The 21,494-nt window shown below is 68.8% G+C and overlaps 1 protein-coding gene across 1 annotated transcript; it reads left to right on the forward strand.

Annotated features, from left to right (window-relative positions):
* The first annotated feature begins 1,807 nt into the window (after window positions 1–1,807).
* KCNN3 (potassium calcium-activated channel subfamily N member 3) lies at window positions 1,808–20,606 on the forward strand. Its single transcript, XM_067313185.1, has 8 exons — window positions 1,808–2,545; window positions 6,295–6,390; window positions 10,836–11,254; window positions 15,028–15,169; window positions 15,790–15,900; window positions 17,744–17,871; window positions 18,078–18,147; window positions 19,259–20,606. The coding sequence occupies exons 1-8, from the start codon at window positions 1,808–1,810 to the stop codon at window positions 19,553–19,555; spliced, it is 2,001 nt and encodes a 666-aa protein (XP_067169286.1). The 3' UTR covers window positions 19,556–20,606.
* Window positions 20,607–21,494: the final 888 nt, after the last annotated feature.

Genomic DNA, 21,494 nt, shown 5'->3' on the forward strand with positions numbered 1-21,494 from the left:
GCGGCTCCCAGCACGGCACGGTGCCTTCCCTGGCTCTGCGGGGGCAGCGAGTAGAGGCGAGAAGGCAGGGACGGCACGCGGGGAAAGGCGCTGCCATTCGGTGACCCTCTGCCCGTGGCTGGGGGCAGCCAGCGTCCCCCTCCCGGCCCAGTCCAGCAGATCGGCGATTCTGGGAGAGGGGCTGCTGGCGCCCTGGCCTGCCCCAGCCCTGCCGCTGGGCCGCGGGCGATTTGCTGCCGCAGGAATAAAGCTTGGATGGCGAGACATGTTGCTGCACTGCGTCTGCTGCTCATTGACCGGTGGGAGGCTCAGGGGGGCGGTTGGGTTCATCCCTCTGCTTCTCGCGGGCTGGGGGGAGCAGGCTGCGTCCTGTCTCGCTGGGCCCCTGCCCTGTTCTGGCCTCTCCAGCTGGGGCTTGCGTGAGGTGCGGTTTAATTCCTGCTGCCTTGGGCGGGGGCCTGACAGCTGGATGTCTCCTGTTGGATTTTAATAGGCTTGCAGGGGCCAATTCCCTGTGGATTATCTGCTTCCGAAGCAGAAGGCTCCCGTCCTGATACCTGCCTGCTGGGCGCTCGTCCCCTGCAGCAGCTGGATGGGGGGTGGTGTGGGGGGGAGGACGGTCCTGGGGGGCAGCCCAAGGTGAGAGGGGCCTGCGCGGGGGGAGGCTCAGCCCAATCCTGCTCTTGTACATGAGCTGCTGTCAGAAGAACAGGGGGTGACTTGTCACCCTGGGAGGGGAGCCTGCCCCAGCGCCCCTCTCCCGGAGCTGAGCATCCCTTGAGCGGAGGTGACAGCCAGGGCCCGGAGCCAGGGAGCCCTGGGGCCTGCGGAGCCCCGAGCCCCTCCAGGAAGGCTTCTTGGGGTGACGGTGCCCGCAGTGGGGGGCAGCGGGCGGCCTGGCCCCACCGGGGACTCTGCCAGCTCCCACTCGTGACTGCTGCCCCTAATCCCCAGCCTTCGCTCGATGCCCTTGGCCCCGTGGGGAGGCAGTAAGGAGATTACGGGAGCGTTATATAAGGGCAGCCAGCGAGGAGCCTCCTCGAGGGGACTGGGGGGGGGGGGGAGGACGCCGGGGGGTGCCCAGGCCCCCCGTGGGGCGGCTCAACCTCCTCCGCCGCTGCTCCCGCAGCCCCCGGTGCCGGGGCGGCTCCCGCTCCCGCGCCCCGTCGGGGGGCGCCCCCAGGCGGGCGCGGCAGCGCCGCGGGGAGCCCCGGCCCCGCCGCTGCCGCTCCTCCCCCGACGGCGCCGCCGCGCCCCGGCCCGCCCCGGCCCGGCCCGGCTGGGGGTCCGTCCCCGCCGCCGTCGGCCGGAGGGGAGCGGAGCGGAGGGGGCCCCGCGGGCGGTGCGGCGGCGCGGCGCGGCGGCTCCGTGCCGTCGGGGCGGGCGCGCCGCCCGGCCCCAACGGCGGGGCGCCCCGGCGGACTACAAGTCCCGAGCGGCGCGCACAGGCGCAGGGGCCGGGGGCGCGGAGCGGGGCGGGGAATGATGTCAGCCTGCGGGGAGCCCCGGCGCGGCCAATGGCGCGGCCGTGCTGGCGGCGGGGCCGGGCCAGCGGCGGCGGCGGGGGCGGCGGCGGCGGCGAGCGCGCAGCGCCGGAGGGACGCGGCGCCCATTCATGAGCAGCCGCGCGCCCGCCGCCCCGGGGCCGCCGCCGGGGCCGGGGCCGGGGCCGCTGCCGCTGCCGCTGGCGGCCGCGGCGCCCAGGAGCGGAGCGGGGCGCGCCCGGCCGCCGCCGCCGCCGGTGCCCGCGGCCGCCGCCGGCGCGGGGCAGGTGCGCGGCGGGCGGTGAGGCGGCGGCGCCGCCGCCATGGACACGTCGGGGCACTTCCACGACTCGGGCGTGGGGGACCTGGAGGAGGACCCCCGCTGCCCCTGCCCGTCGTCGGGGGACGAGCGCCCGCCGCCCGCCGCGCTGCCGCCGCTCCAGCACAGCCTGTTGCACTCGTCGCCCGGGTCGCTGCGGGCCCCTCCTCCCGCCGCCCCCGCCGCCCTCCACCCTTCCTCCCGCCACGGCAGCCAGCTCAACCTCAGCGACCACTTGGCCGGCCACTCGCCGGGCTCGGCGGCGGGCGGCGGCAGGCACCGGCAGCCCAGCCCGCTGGTGCACCGCCGGGACAGCAACCCCTTCACCGAGATCGCCATGAGCTCCTGCAAGTACAGCGGCGGGGTGATGAAGCCCCTCAGCCGGCTAAGTGCCTCCCGGAGGAACCTCATCGAGGCGGAGCCCGAGGCGCAGCCGCTGCAGCTCTTCGGCGCCGGCGGCCCCCCCGAGATCGTGGTCTCGCGCGAGGACAACCACGCGCCCCCCGCGCGGCCCCCCGCGCGCCGCGGCCCCCGCGCCGACCGCCCCCACGCCCGCCCGGCCCCCGCCGCCTTCGCCAAGGGGCCCAAGCGCAAGGCGCAGAACATCGGCTACCGCCTGGGCCACCGCCGCGCGCTCTTCGAGAAGAGGAAGCGCCTCAGCGACTACGCGCTCATCTTCGGCATGTTCGGCATCGTCGTCATGGTCATCGAGACCGAGCTCTCCTGGGGGCTCTACTCCAAGGTAGCGGCCGCCGGCGCTGGGCTCCGGCGGGCAGGCGGGGGCCGGGGGCTGGCGCTGGCGCCCGCGGGCGTCTGGCGGGTCGGGCGCGGGGCCGTCCGCACCGGTCGGGGTGCAGCGGCACAGGGTGTTTGCACCGGCCGGTGTCCGCCGGGGTGGGCGCAGGGCTGCGTGCACCGGTCGGTGTCCAGGGGTGCAGGTGCAGGGCGTTTGCACCAGCTGCTGCTGGATGTGCAAGTGCAGGGCCGCCTGCGCCGGCTGGCGTCCAACAAGCGGAGCGCGAGGCCTTTTGCGCCGGCCGGTGTCCAACGGGGGCAATTTGCACCAGTGAGCGTCGGACGGGGCAGGCACGGGGCTGCGCGCGCTGCCTGGTGCCCGATGGGACCGTCTGCGCCGGCCGGGCTTCGACGGGGTGGACCCAGGGCCTCGCGGGGACATTGCGCCACGGGGCGGGCACGGGGCTGGTGGCCATGAGGCTGCGTGTCAAGCGGGGGGCCGGGGCCAGGCCTGCCCGCCGGGGCACGGTCCCCCCGCCCCAGGGCCGGCAGGAGCACCCAGGTCCGTCCCGCTCGCCGGGCTGCGTCCGAGAGCTTTTCCTGCCGGGCTGCAGCTCCCTGCGGTCCTGGCCCGTTGTGCCCCGTCGCGGCCGGGGCGGCTGACGCTGGTCCGTGGGCAGGCAGATCCCCCGTGTCCCCCCCGCATCCACCCGTCCCGCCGCCCCGGGGTGAGGTGTCCCGGGTGGGGACCCCTCGAGGAGCAGCACCCCCGGCAGGAGCGTGAAGCCCTTGATCCTCCTCCACACCCCGCTCCTCTGCTGCTGCTTTTTTCAAAAAAAATTTTTTTTGAGGGACGGTGTCTTTTATTTATAATTCTCCCCCCACACACCCCTTTCAGCTCCTGCTCCCTGGCTGTGCTCGTTGGCAGCGATATGAATAACTCTTTGTATAGACATCTGTCATGTTATTTATACCTATCCAGCGAGGGGAAGTGAATAGGCATCCACACTGGCAGGGCGTGCGTGGCACGACGGGCGGCAGCGGGCCGGCGCTGCCGAGGGAGGGGGCTCGGGGCCCGGCCGGGGGCTCCCGGCACCGGCGCCGTGTGGGAAAGGGGCTGCCGGCAGCTTCCCGCAGCCCTCGGGCAAGCGCGCGGCGGGGAGGGGCGGCGGGGGCGACGCTGGCGGCAGGCGGCGGAGCAGGAGGGACGTGCCTGGGCGCCCCGTGGGCGTGCGGGATCCTGCCCCGTCCCCATGGAGACTCCCGGGCGCAGGGGCTCCCGCGCGGAGGGGAGCGCTGCCAGCGGCGGCCGCCGCTCCGCCGGAGGCGCAGGGATGCTCCCGAGCCGCGCATCCCTCCGGGGCGGGAGGATGCTGCTTCGCTTGGCAACCGCAGCCCCGTCCCCGGGTGGTCCCCTCTCGGTGCATCCCCGTCCCCGCGGCAGAGCCGGCCGCCCACGGAGCCACGGACTCCCCTGGTGCCCCCGGCGCGCTCGCGGGGGCCGGGCGGCTGCGGCAGCCGGGGAAGCCCCTGCGCGGCAGCGCTGCTTCGGGGCGGCCGCCCGCGGCTCCGGTCGGCTGCCGGCGCGTGGCCGCGGCTGGGCTGCTCCCCGGGGACGGTGCCGCGAGCCGCCGCAGCAGCGAGGTGCCCGGCTATAAATACCCCCGCGCGGCCCCCGCCGGTAGGAAACCGGAGCTCGCCGGCAGGGACGCGGCCATGCCGAAAGAGCCCTGGTGCCGGGGGCCGGCAGCTGTCACGCAGCCGGGGAATTCGGCGCTCCGGGTGCCGCTGCTGGCAGCAGGCCCTGGCCCGGCTCCAGGGCCGCCCCCGCGGGCGAGGGTGCCGGGGGCGCTCGCTCAGCGCCCCGGCTGTGCCCGGGAGCAGCCGGCCGCGGGCCGCCGGGTCCTGGGGGAGGCCGAGGCGTTGCTGCGCTCTGGCCACGGTCTCCCGGGCTCCACGCTGTTGTTTGTCGGGAGCGTGGGAGCCGCCGGCGGCTCTTCCTGCCGGGCCCCTCCGGAGCTGCCGTTGGCAGCAGCCCTTGATAAACGCGGTGGGCGTGCGGCGGCCTTTCCCCAGCGCCGCCTGCGTCGCCGCCTTGCCGCGGGGGCTGCTGCCCTCCGGCTCTGCTGCGGGTGCCCCGGGCACACCACGCACGTGGACACGGGGCCGGGCGCCTGCGGCACCCGCCGGCTGGACCCGCAGCGCCGGCACCGGGCTCTGCATCCGCTCGCCCAGGCGGCAGCGTGGAGCAGGCAGGGAAATCTGGGGGTTTCCCGGCTCCGCCGGCCTTTCCAAGGCGCATCGGCATCGCGGCCAAGCCCGGTGCGCTCCAGGCTGTTGTCCTGCAGCGCCGGTGGCCGCGGCACGTCTCTGCTGGGACCCTTCCCGGGGCACATCCCGGAGCTGGCGATGTCAGAGCTTCGCGCCCGTGGCCTGGCTGCACCTGGGGCTTTTCCCGCCGGCACCGCGGCTCCCGTGCTCCCGGCCGGCCGCCTTGCAGCCTTCCCTGGCAGCAGGAGGGTTAAGGATGTCTAGACGGCAACCGAAATTGGCCCTAAAGGATGCCAGAACCGTTGCGGGAGTGACATCGCGCTGCAATTAATCCCGGGTGTTCCCCTGAGACACCGGCTCGCTAAAAATAGCGTTTGCCGGGAGCTCTCGCGGCAGAGCGTGGCGGTGGCGGGGGCAGCGCCGGGGCCGGGCGGGAGCGGTGCCTCCGGGAGGGCCGCGGGCCGGCGGCGGCCTTGGCGCGAGCCCTGCCCTGGAGGCCGCCTATTAATAGCGTTGTTTGGTCCCCGGCACTTCTCTCAGCACCAGCTATTATATCCAGACAATTGGGAGGCGAGTGCCAAGTCGTGAAGCCGCTCACAATGCGCGGGGCTGCGGGGAACAATGCCGCTCGCCGCTCCGACAGCGGCCGCTCCGATGCCAACGGCCTATTTTTGTGAACGTTTTCCTCTCTCCCTTGCTAAATGGCCGCACCGGGAGGAAAAATCTCCCTGGAGAAGGGAAAGGGGACAAGCAACAGGTTGCAGACAGGCCGGGGCGGCGGGGAACGCAAGCTGCTGCTGGATGGCAGCGACGTGCGACGAGCATGCCGGGTCTCAGCGTGGAGGTGCTGGGAAGGGGCCGGTCCCGGCCCGCGGAGCCTCCCGGGTGCCGGCGCTGCGCCCGCTCGTCCGTCAGCAGCGCTGCCTTTCCTGCCGCCCCCGCTATCCCGCGGCGCTGGGAACGGCCTGCTCCCTGCCCGGCCTGGCTGCCCCGCTCCGTCCCGGGTCTCCTCCCAGCCGAACGGGCGCCCCGGGCACGGAGGGGGGATTTGGGGCACCGGAGAGGAGCATGGATTTGCCGGCAACAGGAATCAGTCTGGAGATGAGCCCTCAGGAGGGGCAGGTGAATCTTGCTCTTCCCGTGGGGAGCCGGGGAGCATTTGCTTTAGTCACCAGTGAATCGGGGGCTGGTTTAATTTACATAGAGCTAATTAGCAGGAGGATCTAATTAGACCATCCATTAGGGTGCCACAGTATTGGGCTAATGCTGAATGTGGATAGATTGCTGGAGTCACTCATCCCAGCCGAGGGGAGGCTGGTAATTACATTTGGCAGAATTAGATTAAAAACCTTTTTTTTTTTTTTTTTTTGAAAAAGCGCCGTTCTCTCCTGCAGCGCGGTCGGTGCGGGCGACGTCGGCGTCCCGGGCCGCGGTGCCGAGGGCGCTCCCGGCCCCGCTGACGCGCTCCCTGCTCTTGCCTTGCAGGACTCCATGTTCTCCCTGGCCCTGAAATGCCTTATCAGCCTGTCCACCGTCATCCTGCTGGGCCTCATCATCGCCTACCACACGCGGGAGGTGCAGGTGGGTCCCGCGCGCGCGGCTTGGGAAGCGCCGGCTCTCCGGCCGGCCGGGGTTTGCTCGCCCTCCTCCTGCTCCCGTTCCTGGTGGTGCTCCGTGCGGGAAGGTGCACGGTCCCAGCGGAGCCGCCCGGCCGGGGGCAGCACGGGCGACCACCGCGCGGGGCTCCTCCAGGGCCGGTGCTGCTCCAGCTCCCCGTCCGGCCCCTGCCCGGCAGCCCGCAGGGGAGGCCGCCCACGGCAGACCTAGGAAAGGTGACTGGAAAAGCAAACTTCCTCCCCGGGCTCGGGGCCAGGCGGTGGCGGCGGGCGGGCTGGGAAAGCGGCTTCCGAGCAGCGGGGCCAGGAAGCCCCCCGCGTCCCCGTGCTCGCGCGAAAGGTCGCCCGAAGCCCGCGGCCTTGAGTGCCCGGCTCCGGCACGGGAAGCGCCGGGTGCCCGCGCGGCACGGAGGCGCCAGCGGAGCGAACCGCACCGCCGCTGCCGCCCTGCGCTTGCCCAGCTCCGCAAAGCGGAGCTCTGCCCCTGCTCCCGCTGCGCCCTTGCCGCCGCGGTGCCCCGACTCTTGCCTAACCCTCGGCGCCGGAGACCTCTGCGGGGACCGGCCCAGGGGCGACGGGCTGCTCAAAGCAAATATTTGAGAGTTCTGGGTTTTGCTAGAATAATATTTACCCCCGGGGCGGCTTTGTTTGCGGTCGGCAAGGCGAGCTGCACCCCCTGTTCTTGCTGGCTTCCTCCGGTTGTTGTTCTTGGTAGTAGGCTCTGCGAACGCGACGTCCACCCCGACCGGGCGCAGGGCTTTATAACGCCCTCATCCTGCTCCGCCTGGAGTCGGAGCCGAAACCCTCATCGCCTGCTTATCCAGGCCCCACGGAGGGAAAGGACGCGCTGGAGCCTCGGAGCAGCCGGCGGCATCCCGAGCGCGGGATCACCGTGCCGAGCAGAGAGCTGCGCGCGGACGGGTGCAACCCAGCGGCGAGGCCTCGCGGTGGGTCGCCGCGCCGTGGCAGCGGGCTGCGCGGCCCCGGCGCCGCGAGTGAACAGCTCGGTTCCTTCCACCTTTCCCCGTGGACTTCCCAAGGTCTTCGCGTCCTGGCAGCTCCCCCTCTGGGCCCTCTCCAGTCCTTCTGCGCCTCCGTTGACGCATGATGCACAGAGCTGGATGTGTTGTTTCATGCGAGCTCTTGGCAGCAGTGAGCAGCGTGAAATAATTTCCTCCGCTGTCCTGCCTGCGACCCTCCGCGGGCCGCACCCCGTCGTGGGCCCCATCTCGCTTGCACCGGGGTCCCGGTGTGGGCCCGTGCTCCGTGCGTGGCCCGGTGGGATTCCCCCGTCCTCTCCTGCGCAGCCCGTTGCCGCGCTCTGCACTTGCTTTCGCTGAACTGCACCTCCTCGCGCTGGAGCAAGTGGACGGGTTTGCCCTGGTGCTGCTCCGTGGTGTCGGCACGCTGCGTCCGCGTGCCGCCGGGAACCGCTCTCCCAAGCGCTCTTCGCCCCCGTTGCACGCACGGCGCTTCCCCTCTGCATCGCGTCTCCCGAGCCGCGCTGCAAGCGCGCCGTGTCGGGCCACGTGGCGAACCCGCCGCCGCCGAGCCGGGCCGCAGCGGCTGCTTCCCCCTTCTCTGCTGGGCGCGGGAAATCGGATCGCCTTGGCTTGGTTCGTTCTGGACAAACCCGGGCCGGCTGTTGATCGCCCTGTTATCCTTTAGGTACTTATACAGGGATTGTGGATAATCTGGTCGAGGATCTTTGCAGAGACGGAAGCGGGGCTGGCGGAGCTGCGAATCCTCAGCTGCTCCTGCGGGAGGAGGAGGGCTGCACTTACCCTGCCGCGGTGCCTCCCCCCCCCACCGCCGGGGGCTCTAGGAAAGCCTCAGCGGCAGCTTTGGCTTCTTCCTTCCGTCTCGGTGCTGGTTGCGTTCTGGCCGAGTCCGTCGGTAACGTTTCCGGCTCTCCCTTTGCCTCGGTTTCTCCAGGAGGCCGTGGGAGCTGCTGGCTCTGGTTCCTGCAAGCTGTGTAGCACCAGCGTCCCCGCGCCCCGGCTGCTCCCGTTCCCCGAGCTTCCTAAGCGGGGTTTAGGATGATGCACCGTCACTTTGTGCGGCATCCCAGGAGCTGCCCGCGGCTCCGGGAAGAAGCGAGCAGTCGGGGCAGGTGGTGGCAGCCGGAGGGCAGCAGCCCCGCACTGGCCTTGGGGAGCAGCCACCGCCGCCGCGGCTCTGCCCGCTCCATCCCAGGGGCCGCAGCCTGGGACAGGAGGAAGAGCGGAGGCATTTTCCTCTGGAGCGTTTATAGGCTCAGCAGGCACCCGGACGAGAGAAAGAGCAGCTGCCCGGGGTGCTGGTTTCTTTTCCCGTTGCACCTGACTTTAATGAAGTGCAGGGTGATTTATGGTGTCACCCGGCGCAGGCAGCGGCACGGCAGCGGCTCGGGCGCGCTGGCAGCCCCCGCCGGGGTTCACGCCGGCCGCGGGCGAGGGAGCCCCCTTGCCCTGCCGGCAGCCTCTCGGCGCCCGTGCGAGCGGCGCCTGCTGCGGCGAGGCCGGCGGCGGTGGCTGCTTGCAGCATCGCCCGCGCTGCATTGCCGCCGCATGCGGGACGGCGCGGCCGGCTCCTTCCCGCTGCACGGGCCCTCTCCAGCCCTTCGCACCTGCACGGCTGGGACTAACCCACCCCAGCAGGGAAGGGGGGACCGGGTGTCCCGGCGGGGAGGAGGGCGCATCCTCCTGGCGGGGATCCCCGGGGTCTGCGGAGCAGCCGGAGGCAGGGGCTCGGCGGGCAGTGCAGGACGTGCCGTGCCATCCCGGCGCATGCTGTTATCAGCCGGCTGGTGTCCGTGACGCTGCCAGCCCTGGCCGGGCTCTGCGTGCGGGGCCGCTGCCACCGAGCCCGGCGAGCCTGGAGCTGCTCCGGCCGCGGTTCCTCCCCGGGCAGCCACAAGGAGCCTGCCGGGGATGGGGACGGAGCCACGGGGGCAAAGGCACCCGCTGCCTTCCCTGCCGCCAGCCGGTCCTGGGGATGCCTCCCTAGGTACCACCGGATCGGATGCGGTTTCCATGGAAACCGCGGAGCAGCCCCGCGCTCCGCTGGGGAGCCGCCGCTGGCAAAGGGGAGCCCACCCCGGAGCCCACCTTTCTCAGTCCCTTCCCCCTGCCTTGGGCCTTGCACCCCCCCGTGCAGCCAGGAGCCTTTCTGCCTTTTTCCTCTTGCTGATTTGTTTATTTTTAACACCCTTTTCCAGGAAGGAATGGGCTGTCAGCTTGCTAAGTGCCTGAGGATCTCCCTTGACAGCTCCGAGCCGTTTTTATAAACAACTGCTTAAACAAAGCCGCTAAAAGGAGCGGCGCTTTCCGAATAGCCGGGGAGGTGCCCCGGCCGCTCGCGGGCTCCCCGGGGACCCGGCCGGCGGCAGGTGCCCGTCGGGATCCAGCGTGCCGGGCCCCGGCGCGCGGCCTCCCGCGCGTCTCGCCGGCCGCAGGCGGCACGGGGCGGGCGCGTGGGCTCGGCGGTGGCACGCCGGTGCCGTCTCGCGGGCGGCGGGCTGGCTCCGGAGCCGCGGCGCGCTGCGCGCCGCAGGGCTGTTCCAGTGAGTAATGCCAGCTGGTGCTGCGCTGCCGCCCACGGCCTCCGCCCGCGCAGCTGAGCCGGCCGGGAGAAGCCCGGGGAGTTCCCAGCCCCGAGGACGAGCCGGGGCTGTTCTCCGCTTCGCGGAGTCGGCCGCCGGGAGATGCCGGCTGCTGTGGCTCCAGCTGGCGCGTCCCCGCTGGAGCCTTTTGGCGCGGTGCTTTGCCCAGGGCCGCTCTCGTCTCGGCAGACGGTCCCCGGAACAAGCCGGGTGGTGCGGAGAACCGGCCCCGGCGCCCGGCAGAGCGAGGAGCCGTGCCGGCACACGGGCGGCTGCAGGGCGGCTGCCGAGCGGCTCCCACGTGTTGCACGTGCTGGCGCCGAGCCGAGGCCGCCCGGGCGCTGCGGCCCCTGCTCCGGCAGAGACCCCGGATCCCTGCTCCAGCGCTCCGGTTGTGCCTTGCCCGGGATGAACCCGCCGTTGCTGCGGCAACCGGAGCTGCTCTCTGGATGCAGGGCTGCAACGCGCCCCGCGGAGAAGCCGGCCGCAGCACTGCCCCTCGATGCCCAGGGCCGGCCGCCCCCCACACCGGGAATCACCCCTCCGGGGTGGCTCCAGCCCGTAGCCGTGCCCCGAGCACGTGCGGGAGCAGGGAGACAGGGCAGCGGGTTCCCGGCTGTGCACGTGCCCTTTCCCACCGGCTCCTTCCCGGCCGCGCAGCTCTGCGGAGCAGCTTCCCGCACATCCCCGTCTTAGCGGGGTCTCGCCTTGCTCCCTCCTGCTGGCGAAGTCTCCTCGGCCGCCCGTGGCCGGGCTCTCCGGGGCCGCGGATGCTGCGGGAGGGTGGCCGGGGCCGCCCGTGACCGTGTGGCTTTGCATCCCGGCAGCTCTTCGTGATCGACAACGGGGCCGATGACTGGCGGATAGCGATGACGTACGAGCGCATCCTCTACATCAGCCTGGAGATGCTGGTTTGTGCCATCCACCCCATCCCCGGGGAGTACAAATTTTTCTGGACAGCCCGCCTGGCCTTCTCCTACACGCCCTCGCGGGCGGAGGCGGACGTGGACATCATCCTGTCCATCCCCATGTTCCTGCGCCTCTACCTGATCGCCCGGGTGATGCTGCTGCACAGCAAGCTCTTCACCGACGCCTCGTCCCGCAGCATCGGGGCGCTCAACAAGATCAACTTCAACACCCGCTTCGTCATGAAGACCCTCATGACCATCTGCCCCGGGACGGTGCTGCTGGTCTTCAGCATTTCCCTCTGGATCATCGCCGCCTGGACGGTGCGGGTGTGCGAGAGGTGAGCGGGGCTGGACCCCCCGGCCGGGCGCTGGCTCCGGGCGGGATTTGGGATGCGGGGGGGGGGCAGGGGCAGAGGATGCTGGCTCGGGGGCGCAGCGCCTGGCTCCGCTCCCCGCGCCGCTGGCAGAGACTGCCATGACAACCCGGCGGATGCGAGCCCGCTGCCGGCAGCATCCCGCTGCGCCGGGGTTGCTGTGGCGACGGGCCCCTCCGGGGACCGGGGAGGCGCCGGGGGCTTCGTGCCAGGCGCGGGGTGGTGCATCGTGCCGCAGCCCCTTCCCGCTTCTGCCACCGTCGGCAGGCTCAGTGCAGCGAGAGCTGCTGCATCGTGCGCCGGCTTTCAGGCCTTGCGGGGCTGAGCCTTGCCCGGATCCTGCCCCGCGGGAGGCTCCGGTACCTGGGTGCCCCCGGCCCTCCCGGCTCGTCCTGGGGGTCTCCCCATCGCCACGCTCCCTCGCGTGGGGTCCAGCCCTCGGAGCGAGCGCTGCTGCCCCCGGGAGCCTGGGCTGCACCCACAGGCGCACGGGCACAGCGCTCGCAGGGATGCCGGTGGGCTCCTTCCCCCTCTCCTCCGAGCTGGGGTGGATGGAGCCGGGGCCGCGCGGGTTTGTCTGCAGGAAGCCGCTCAAGGAAACAAATGCACGTTATTATTTGTTTTAAGTGGATTAGCTAAATCGCATTAAATCCCTCTAAGTTGTTGCAGCAGTTTGTGGCTGTCTTTAGAAACAAGGCGCAAGTTTTTACCCCTGGGGCTCAGCCCAGCGCCTCTGGCTCCATCGTGCCCGTGCTGCTTTTGCATCCTCGCGAGGCCGAAGGCAGGGGGAGGAAGGCTCGGGCGACGGTGCGCAGGCCCGCTGAGCCCTTGGCGTTGCATTTGGGAGCTGCCGCGAGCCGGCGGCTCCAGCCCCCAGGGCTCCCACTGCGCATTAGCCACCTCAGGCCTCGCCTGGGTCTCCGAGGCTGCGCAAAGGGGCAGGAGCAGCTTTAAATAACATGGAAGTGGACTGGAGCCGCACACTTAGGTTTTACGAGCTTTTACAGGGTGCTTTTAGGTGCCTGTTTCTATTAATGATGCTATTAGAATGTGCTGGATAGTTGTACGCTGCTTAATTGCATTTGGGAGATTTTTCTTTGTACCTCTGAAATGGGGAATGGCTGCAATGGGCTGACGGGCTCCCAGGGGACTGATTCTGCACCTCGGGGGGCTCAGGCTGAAAAGTGCAAAGTAAATAAACAACTATTAGCAATGAAAAATAGCAACGAAGGCCGATGAGTCGCTGCAGATCACAGGCACAAGAGCTGCTGCAAACAGCCAACACCCCCATGCGTCTATGGAGCCGCAAGCATCAACCCAGGCAGCTCCCAGCCGGGCTGTGTCAGAGAGGGGCAGGGTCCCTGCGGAGGTGCATGGACCCAGGAGGGATGCAAGGATGCCAGAGAGGTGTGCAGACCCGGGGGATGCATGGACCTTTGGGAGTGCAAAGACCTGGGGGGATGCACAGACGCTGGAGAGGTGCATGGACCCAGCGGGATGCATGGACCCAGGGGGATGCACTGACCTGTGGGGGTGCACGGACCCCATGGAGGTGCATGGACCCAGGGGTTGCACAGACCTTTGGGAGTGCAAGGAGCTGGGAGGATGCATGGAGCAGGGGGATGCCCGTCCCTCTGCGTTGCCTCATCCCCAGGCGCCGTGCAGCCCCCGGCCCCAGCGTCGCTCCCCGCCGCTCCTGGCCGTCCCCGCCACCCGCTCGCGCTCGGGGTGGGCTGCAGCTCTCCAAAAGGCAGCGAGTTGCTAAGCAACCCCCGGCACGCTCTCCCCAGCGCCGCGGAGCCGCTGCGGCGCCGCCGCATCGCTGGCGGCCCGGCTCGGCGGCGGGGCGCACGCACGTGTGCATGCACGTGCGCCGGTGCAACCCCCTTCCCCCAGGTCTGGGGAGCAGGGGGACACCTGGGCGCCAGGGCGGCCGGCGCGACGCTCGGGGTGGACCTGCCGGCCGAGCGCCAGCACCCCCTGCGCGCCGTGGGAGCCGGGGCTGGTGCCGCGCTCCCAAGGGAACGCGGCCGAGGGGGTGATGGAAATCAGCGCTCGGGTCTAAACAATTGCATCAGCCCTTGGCGCGGGCGGGCGGCCCCTCTTCCTGCTCCCCGGCTCGCACGGGCCGCGGCACATGCCAGCTGCTCCTATTTACGAGCTCCTGCTGCTCACAGCACTTCTTGGAACAGAAAACCTCGGTGCCTTCGGCCGCTCCGTAACCCCCTTCCTCCCGCCGGCCCAGCGCATTGTTCCCGCCGGCCGGGAGCGGCGGGCGGCTCAAGTCCCCACATCCTGCCGGGCCGGCGGCAGCCCCCGGCCCTTATCGGGGGAACGCAGCCGCCCGCGGGCAAAAGCGGGCGAAATGCGTGCCGGGGAGCAGGGGAGCCCCCCGCCGCTGAGCCCCGACCCGGGACGCTCTCCCGCGCCCCCGGCCAAAACCCCCCTTCCTGCCCGGATTGCGGCGATTCCGGCCGTGATTGCTGGAGACGCTCGCTCGTGCTCCAGCCTTTCGTGAGTCCCTGGTTACTTGCGGGGGGGGGATTTAGGAAGAGAAGAAAACCCAACTGTTCGGAGAGTTATGAGTTGAAAAGCTTGGACGAATTGATTTGCAGGGAATTGCCAAAAGCTCCATCTGTTTTTCCTCTAATGATTTCACGAGGAGGCTGAGAGAAACCTGCCTGGCAAAGGCAGCCGGCCCTGGCAGACGGGGCCGCAGCGCGTGTCTGCGCCGCGGCTCCGCGTGGCGAGCGGCTGCGTGGGGCGCGGGGGCCGCGGCCGGCTCCGGGGGCTCCGGGCCGTGCTGCCCGGCGGCTTTTCCGCGGGAGCAGCGGGCTCCCGGCCGCGCGCCGGCAGGAGGAGCAGCAGCTGGGCTGCTGGGGCTGGCCAGGGGCCGCTGACCTTGTCAGGGCAGGAAACAGCGCCGGATTTTGCCGCTCGCCCGTTCCAAAGCAGCGACGTGGCCATGGAAAGTTCGCAGCATCCCTGGACCTGCGGAAGCTCCACGTGTGCTCGAGCATGTGATGAGTCCGCCGGCCCTCAGCAGCCCTGTCCCGGGGCGCGGGCCGGAGCCTCGGCGGGATCCCTGCCCCGGAGCCCCACGGCACCGTCTGCCCTGGGCGCCGAGGAGGGGCGGCCGGCAGCTTCGCCTCGGCCAGCGGCGCTGGGGGGACGCACGCGTGTGAGCAAGCATGGCGCAGGGAAACACGGGAGGAAAACACCAGTGTCAGGCGGATACCGCCGGGTTTGATCTGCAAACCTCCAGCACGGTCTGCTAGGAGGCAACGCTCGCGCAGCGCCGGGGCTCGGAGGTTGCAGATGGAGACAGCGGTGCCGGGCAGGATGCACGAGCCCAGGCTCGCTCAGAGCAACGCGCTTCCCTGCCGGCAGCCGCGGCAGATGCACCCTGCAAACTGCCTGCATGGGTCTCCGCCAGCCCCAGCCTCTCCGGCAGCTTCCCGCTGCGCCACGTGACGCCGGGGACATGGTGACAGCTCTGACCGAAAGCAGAAGCCCTTTCTGTTGAGCTTTCTGATTTGGTGCATGTGGGTTTTTCCTAGCTGGAAATTGAGAATTTGCTGTTGCTGCAGAACATGCCGTTGTGTTATCAGTCTTTATTGCTCTTTTTCACCGGGGTCTCATGATATGTCTCATGGCTGCATGCAGCCTCGTGCCTGGGGGCCAGCACGGCGCCAGGGCACTCACGGCCGCGGCGCTGACGTCCGTCCCCTCGGCAGGTACCACGACCAGCAGGACGTAACCAGCAACTTCCTGGGCGCCATGTGGCTCATCTCCATCACCTTCCTCTCCATCGGCTACGGCGACATGGTGCCGCACACCTACTGCGGGAAGGGCGTCTGCCTGCTCACCGGCATCATGGTAAGGGCCGCGGCGCGCGCCGGGAGCGGGGCCAGACGGGGGGCTGGACGGGAGCCGCCCCACGGCCGGCTCGGCCGCACACGCCCCGTCTCCGCAGCGGGTCTCCGCTGCAGCCCTGCTCGTTGGAGAGCAAAACCTTGCACCGGCAATACCGAACTGCGGTTAGCGATGAGCTGGGAAAGGCGCCTCGGCTCAGGCTCTCCGTCTCGCCGCGGGCAGCGCCGGGCTTGGCTGGTGCGAGCGGAGCAAGCCGCGAGCGGGCGCTGGGACCGGCAGGGAGGCAGCTCAGCCCGCTGCGTTAATTAATGGCTCTTTAATAAATTAAAGATCGCTCGCCAGGGTCGTGGGTCTCTGCCAGGGCACTGGGAAGGGGGAGCTGCTCCTCTGGCACGGGCAGAGCCAGGCGCGCCGAGCGCTGCCGCGAGCAGCCTCCTCCGCCGCGGCGCCTTGTCTCTCGGGGACGACCGCGAGCTGCAGGCAGCGGCTCCGGCCCGGCTCCCCCCGCCCCAGCGAGCCACCGCTCTCCAGGTCCCCCAGACCAGACCTCGTGCTATCCCCCTTCCCACCGGGATACGGGGGGCTCCGGCACCGCCTGACCTGTGCTTGCTGTCCCCGCGCAGGGCGCCGGCTGCACGGCCTTGGTGGTGGCCGTGGTGGCCAGGAAGCTGGAGCTCACCAAAGCCGAGAAGCACGTCCACAACTTCATGATGGACACGCAGCTGACGAAGCGGGTAAGCGCAGCCCGGGGCGGGCGGGCGGGCGGGCGGGAGCCCCGAAACACAGCCAGCGCAGCTGCACCCGGGAGAGCAGCCGCCTGGAGGGGTTTTTCCTTGGAGGAGTCGATATTTATTCCGACTTTGCCCCTGATGGGGGGGGCGCTAGAAAAGTTTTCCAAAGAGGGGGGTCTGACTCAGAGCCGCTCGGCTCCAGGGCACCAGCCGGGGGACCCCGAGGACGTCGGTAGCTGCCTTAAAACCCCTCGCTCTTGGGGAGCTAAATCCCAACCCCCTTGCCCATTTTTGAGGCTCCAATGAGTGGGGGGCTTTTGGGAGATCCGTGGGAACGCGTCCTTCTCCGGTGGGTCGCCGGCAGCAATTCCTACGTGGAAGCGGCTGCGCTCGCCGGAGCCAGGGGCGCAGGTGCCGTGCGGCGGCATTTGTGGCCGGGCTGGAAAAGCAAACAGGCGCTGGGCCCTGCTCCTCCCCCCGGGAATATGGATCCGCCGGCTCGGTGCCAGGCAGCCTGGGGCCAATTAATTGCAGCGCAGCAGCAGAGCCGCAGTGGAAGCAGGGAGCCTGCCGGAGCTGCGTCCCTGCACGGGCGCTGGGGCTGAGCCTGCCGGCGCGTGGCCGCGCACCGGAGAGCCGCCTCCCACCGAGGCTTAGACCCGGAGTCGGGAAATGAGAAAGGCTTCAGGATTTTTTTATTTTTTTTCAATCATTTTTTTTCAGTGCGAGGACATTAGCTTAATGTAAGGCTTCGTGCGTGGGCAAGGAGCCCGGTGCTGGAGCGCTGGGAAAGGCTTCCCTGGCCCGCGGCCCCGGGAACAGGCTGTGCCTCGACGTGCCCGTGCCCGGCGGAGCAGCGCTGGCTGCAGGGGGACCCGTCCCGGCACGGGGGGACCCGTCCTGGCGCTGCTGCGGGCAAATTCGGCGCGGGGACGGTCTGCTCACCCCTGTGCAAGGCCGGGTGGAAACGGGTCGTGCAGAGCAGCGGCAGCACCGAAACGGCCACGTATTGGGCATCAGCGCCTTCCCCGCGGTCGCCATCCGCACCCACGCTGCCGAAGCGGGCAGGAACGTGCGCTTGTAGGGAGGTGGAGTGAATCTGGAAAAGCCCCACGGTTGAGGCGCGTGTGCTCCAGCTCCGGCCGCTAACTGTCCCAGGCGCGCGAGGGAAAGCTGCGCTGGCTGCCCGGCTCGTTGCTCAGTCTCGGGGTGGCCGATGCGGAAAGCTTCGTTAGGAGAGGGAGCTGCCGCGGAGGAGAGCTCTAACGAGCCGGGAGGAGAGCAAGAAGTAGCCGTGGCCCCATGGCCCCGTCCCCCGAATGCTTCTGCCGGGGAAGCGGCTCTTTTGCGGTTCGGATGCTGCAGGGCCGGGGCAGGCGCCTCCCCCGGCACGGCTCCGCGAGCCCCCGGACCCCGCTGAGCGCGCGGGAAGCCCCTCGCCGCGGAGGAGCCGTGGGACGCTCGGGTGTTTTGTCGGGGTCTGGGCCTGGCGAAGGGGACTGGGCGCCTGCGCCTGCGCCCGGGATGCAGCACCCGCGGGGCCGAGAGCCGCTGCTCGGCGCGGGGGGCTCTGCTCCGCTCCGAGCAGCCCTGACAGCTGCGTGCAGGCCGGGGATGATCCTTTGCAAACGCACAGTGTGAGCACGTCCAGGGCGGCCGCTGAGCTCGGAGGCGAGCGCTTTGCTTCCAGCTGGGGGCGAGTCAAGTGCTCTCGCAACAGCACTTACTGCTGATGGCAGACGAGCAGCCCGAGGCGAAGCCAAACCCTTGTTTCCACAAAACAACACGTCCCATGTGCTGGCCCAGATGGGGAAAGTGACCTGCGGCTGCCGCTCTTCTCTTGCAGATCAAGAATGCTGCCGCCAACGTCCTCCGGGAGACGTGGCTCATCTATAAGCACACCAAGCTGCTGAAGAAGATCGACCATGCGAAAGTCCGGAAGCACCAGAGAAAGTTCCTACAAGCCATCCACCAGTAAGTGGAGCCGGCGGCTCCGCTGCCTGCGGGGCTGCAGCGGGGAGGGGGGAGGACGAGCCGGCCCTGGGCGTGGAGCGGGGACGATTTCTGCTTCCCTGGAAGCAGCAGTTCCTGGGCAGTGTCTCTAGGTGTGTTTTCTGATCACGGCGATGACTGTGCCTTGGGGAGGGGCTGCATCCGTATCGCTGTTTCCTTCTCCCCAGGCTGCGGAGCGTGAAGATGGAGCAGAGGAAGCTGAGCGACCAGGCCAACACACTGGTTGACCTCTCAAAGGCAAGTCATTGCGATGATCCCTCAGCCTGGCCAGGCTGCGGAAATGTTTCTCTTCGCTTTCAAAAAGCAAAAGCAGACCTGGCTGACCGCAAAATGCACCAGCCCCCTGGACATCAGCTGGGAATAGCTGCTGTGGGATTGCAGAGGCGGAACAGAAAGTGCAGACACGAACCATGAGCCGGGAGGGGGGGCAGCTCGCTTCCAGTAAGGGTCTGTGTTCGCCGCACGCTCTTACGCCCCTTAGAAACCATCAGGAAGCCTCCAGCCGATGATCCTCATCTTTTAGCAACACATTCCTGGCAGTCCCTTTCTCCCCTTCCCTCTGCCTGAGTTGCACGGAGGCAGGTTTTCATCATTTTAATGTCCTGGCAGCGGAAGAGCCGGCGAGCCAAGCCGTGCTCGCGGTGTGTGTCCTCCGGCACGCTTCCCGGCCCGCGGAGCTGGCCCTTGGCGCCGGCCGCGCTCAGACGCCGGATGGGAGCAGACGCTGTTTGCCGTCCCTCGCGGCTTTGGCCTGCGGCCGGGTTTTCCCGGGAGCTTGGCATGCCCGCGCTGTGTCCCGCCGGCCAGCGAGCGCGGCAGCCCTTCCTCTCCCGGAGCGAGCCCCCTCTTGCCGTTGCACAAACATGGCTCCAGGGATCGTCTCGCCCGCGGAGGCGCTCGGTACGAGCAGGTGATGGGTCTGAGCCCCGGCTCCCGTGTCCGCGGGAAGGACTCTTGGGCAATGCGCAGAAAGTTCATTTTACTTCTTGGTTCTGGCGTTCGCGCTTTCCCTCCTTGCTGCGTTTCCTCTTGAGCTGTGTTTTCCCCTTTTCCTGTCCCCTGCTGCCCTCTTCGCGTGTCCTGCTCGTCACGGCGCCCGTCCCGTCTCTGCTGCTGCTGGTTCTCCTCCGCTGTGCGAAGCGTGCGAGCTCTTGGAGCCCAGGGCTGCCGGCACGGGGGTGTCGGACAGCGGGAAGGGGCTGAAAGCCCAAAACGGTGCCTGGTCGGGTCCTTAGAGCCGCTGCCCCGACAGCATGGGGCTGCTGCACGAGCCGAGCCCGCCGGCGTGGGGCGGTGGTCCCGCGGCCGCCGCGCTCACCCCTCGCCCTCTCCTCTGTCCCCCCCCCAGATGCAGAACGTCATGTACGACCTCATCACCGAGCTCAACGACCGCAGCGAGGACCTGGAGAAGCAGATCGGCAGCCTGGAGTCCAAGCTGGAGCAGCTCAGCGCCAGCTTCAACTCCCTCCCGCTGCTCATCGCCGACATGCTGCGCCAGCAGCAGCAGCGCCTGCTCGCCGCCGTCATCGAGGCGCGGGGCGTCAGCGTGGCTGTGGGCACCCCGCAGACCCCTCTCTCCGAGAGCCCCATCGGGGTCAGCTCCACCTCCTTCCCCACCCCTTACACGAGCTCGAGCAGCTGCTAAAACGCAGAACAAGCCCCTCAGCCCTCCAGGGACACGCAAGAGTTTACGTGCAGGTCCTGCCATCTAAACGGACTTTCTTCTGGTTCTGGAACCACCATAGGAGCATTCGGACCAAGCCAGCGCCACGCGCGCTGCCGAGCTGATGCTCGGGGTTTGATAACGCCTTGGAATCGGAAATCTAATCCCTGTTTAGGTGCCTCTACATGTCGTGAAGGAAGTGGACGCGAGGCGAAGCCTCTGGCAAGGCCCGTGCTGCAGTGTTCGGTGGAGGACAGAAATCCACGCTCAATCTCAGGTCTTCACATTGAAAAAAAAAAAAAAAAAAAGTCCGAAGCACTGAAGCAACGGAGACACCAGAGGGAGAGTATTCCACTGTGTGGACCACGCGCGGGGGCCTGGGCCGCGCCGGCCCCGCTCCTCCCCGGCCCGCTCGTCTCGCCGAGGACGCCTGGGGCGGGAGGACCAGTCGCTTGCCAAGACGCAGAGCTCCCCTTGCCTTCTGCTCCTCTCGCAACTGCAAAGCCCTGGCGGGCAGATGCCAATATCGTAATTTCTTGCACAGGCTCTGACCTAAGATGTCCATGCCCCATCCCATCTCCTTGCCAAGACATACACATGAGTACATGCATACATCATCTGCTGCATTTCAGGGTAGGTGATGATCTTTCACTTTAGCCTGAGTTTCTTCAGAGTCGTGAGTGTTTTCTGCTCAGGCAGAGCAAGTGAGGGCCAAAAAGAACTGTCAGTGTCATATTCTGCCTGGAGCCAAGTGCTGGAGTCCAGAAAGCAGTGCCTAAAGCAGGCAGGAATGCCAGTCCCCCCGGGATCGGAGCAGTGTGTGGCATGCGGGAGCCGGTACCTGCCTTGTGCCCGAGGAAACGTGCCGCGAGCCGACGCCGTGGGCATGGTTTGGCGGCGCCCCAGAGGCTGGTGCCGCCGCTCGAGGGAAGCCGTGTGCAAACTGCCGAGCGTAAGATCCACGTGCAGGTGCCGCCTGCTCCGCGGGAGCAGCCTCGGGGCGGGCTCCGTGGCCGGGCCCCGGGGAGCTGCCCCAGCCCCGGCGCCTGCAGCAGCAGCCGCAGCCGGCCCACGGCGGCGCGCGGGGGCTCGCGAGCCCGCCCGGGCGCCGCGAGGAGGAGACCGGGTTGCGCGATGGATCCCGAGTCGCTCGCATCATCACCCACCCAGGACCGCCCCCGCCTTTCGGGAAGTAGCTGGGCACGTCTCCAATCCCGGTGCTCTTTGAAGAGGCCTCAGAACTGACAGATGAAAAAAGCAAATTAGCTACAAACACCATCTTCTCTGGCAACATGAATGTACGTGTTCAAGCCGAGCTGACAGCGCCGAATTCGCCTGGGTCAAACGGGGCTCACTGTAAAGCGATGTAGTAGCTGGGGAAGACGAGTACTGAGTGGGACGCTTCATCTGTTTAAAACAAAGACCGTCTTGTTCGTACTGATCCCGCTGGGTTTGGCGGAGGACAGCAGCACCATCCAGGGCCGCGTTTTGCAACGTGCAGCTCTGCAGGAAAGCCAGCCGTGGCCCCGCGTCGATCGGCGGCACTGGCTGCCGCTTCCCCACAACACCTGCAGAAGGAGCAGAGCTCCGCGGCAGCGGCCGCGTGCCGGGCGGCGGCGAGCAGCCCGCGTGCGCCCTGCGAAGAGCAGGCTGCAGCGGCGGACAGCTAATTTGTGCTGGTGTTGGCCTTTCAGACGTGTGCCTGGGCATCGCCTAGGTACTTCTGGAAGCAGCTGTGGTCTCGTCTCCTTTCACTGTTCCCCTGCGTAATTCTTAGTTCGGCCCCTTTGTTGTTTCCTGGTTCTGTCTGGTCTTTGCTCGGAGCCTCCTGCTGCCGGGAGGCTCCAGCTTTGTGTCTTAGCGCTTTGGGGATGGTGTTTGCTGCTTTCAGTGAAAACTCAGCAGAGGATATTTATATATT

Source organism: Apteryx mantelli, chromosome 31 (genome assembly GCF_036417845.1).
Source record: "Apteryx mantelli isolate bAptMan1 chromosome 31, bAptMan1.hap1, whole genome shotgun sequence".
Classification (NCBI taxonomy): Eukaryota; Metazoa; Chordata; class Aves; order Apterygiformes; family Apterygidae; genus Apteryx; species Apteryx mantelli.

Bases quoted from the DNA above. Each gene is read 5' to 3' on its own strand.
- KCNN3 (XM_067313185.1), top strand. From the start codon at position 1,808: ATGGACACGTCGGGGCACTTCCACGACTCGGGCGTGGGGGACCTGGAG. The intron at 15,170-15,789 runs GTAAGGGCCGCG...GTCCCCGCGCAG, and splicing joins GCCTGCTCACCGGCATCATG to GGCGCCGGCTGCACGGCCTT. The intron at 17,872-18,077 runs GTAAGTGGAGCC...CCTTCTCCCCAG, and splicing joins TTCCTACAAGCCATCCACCA to GCTGCGGAGCGTGAAGATGG.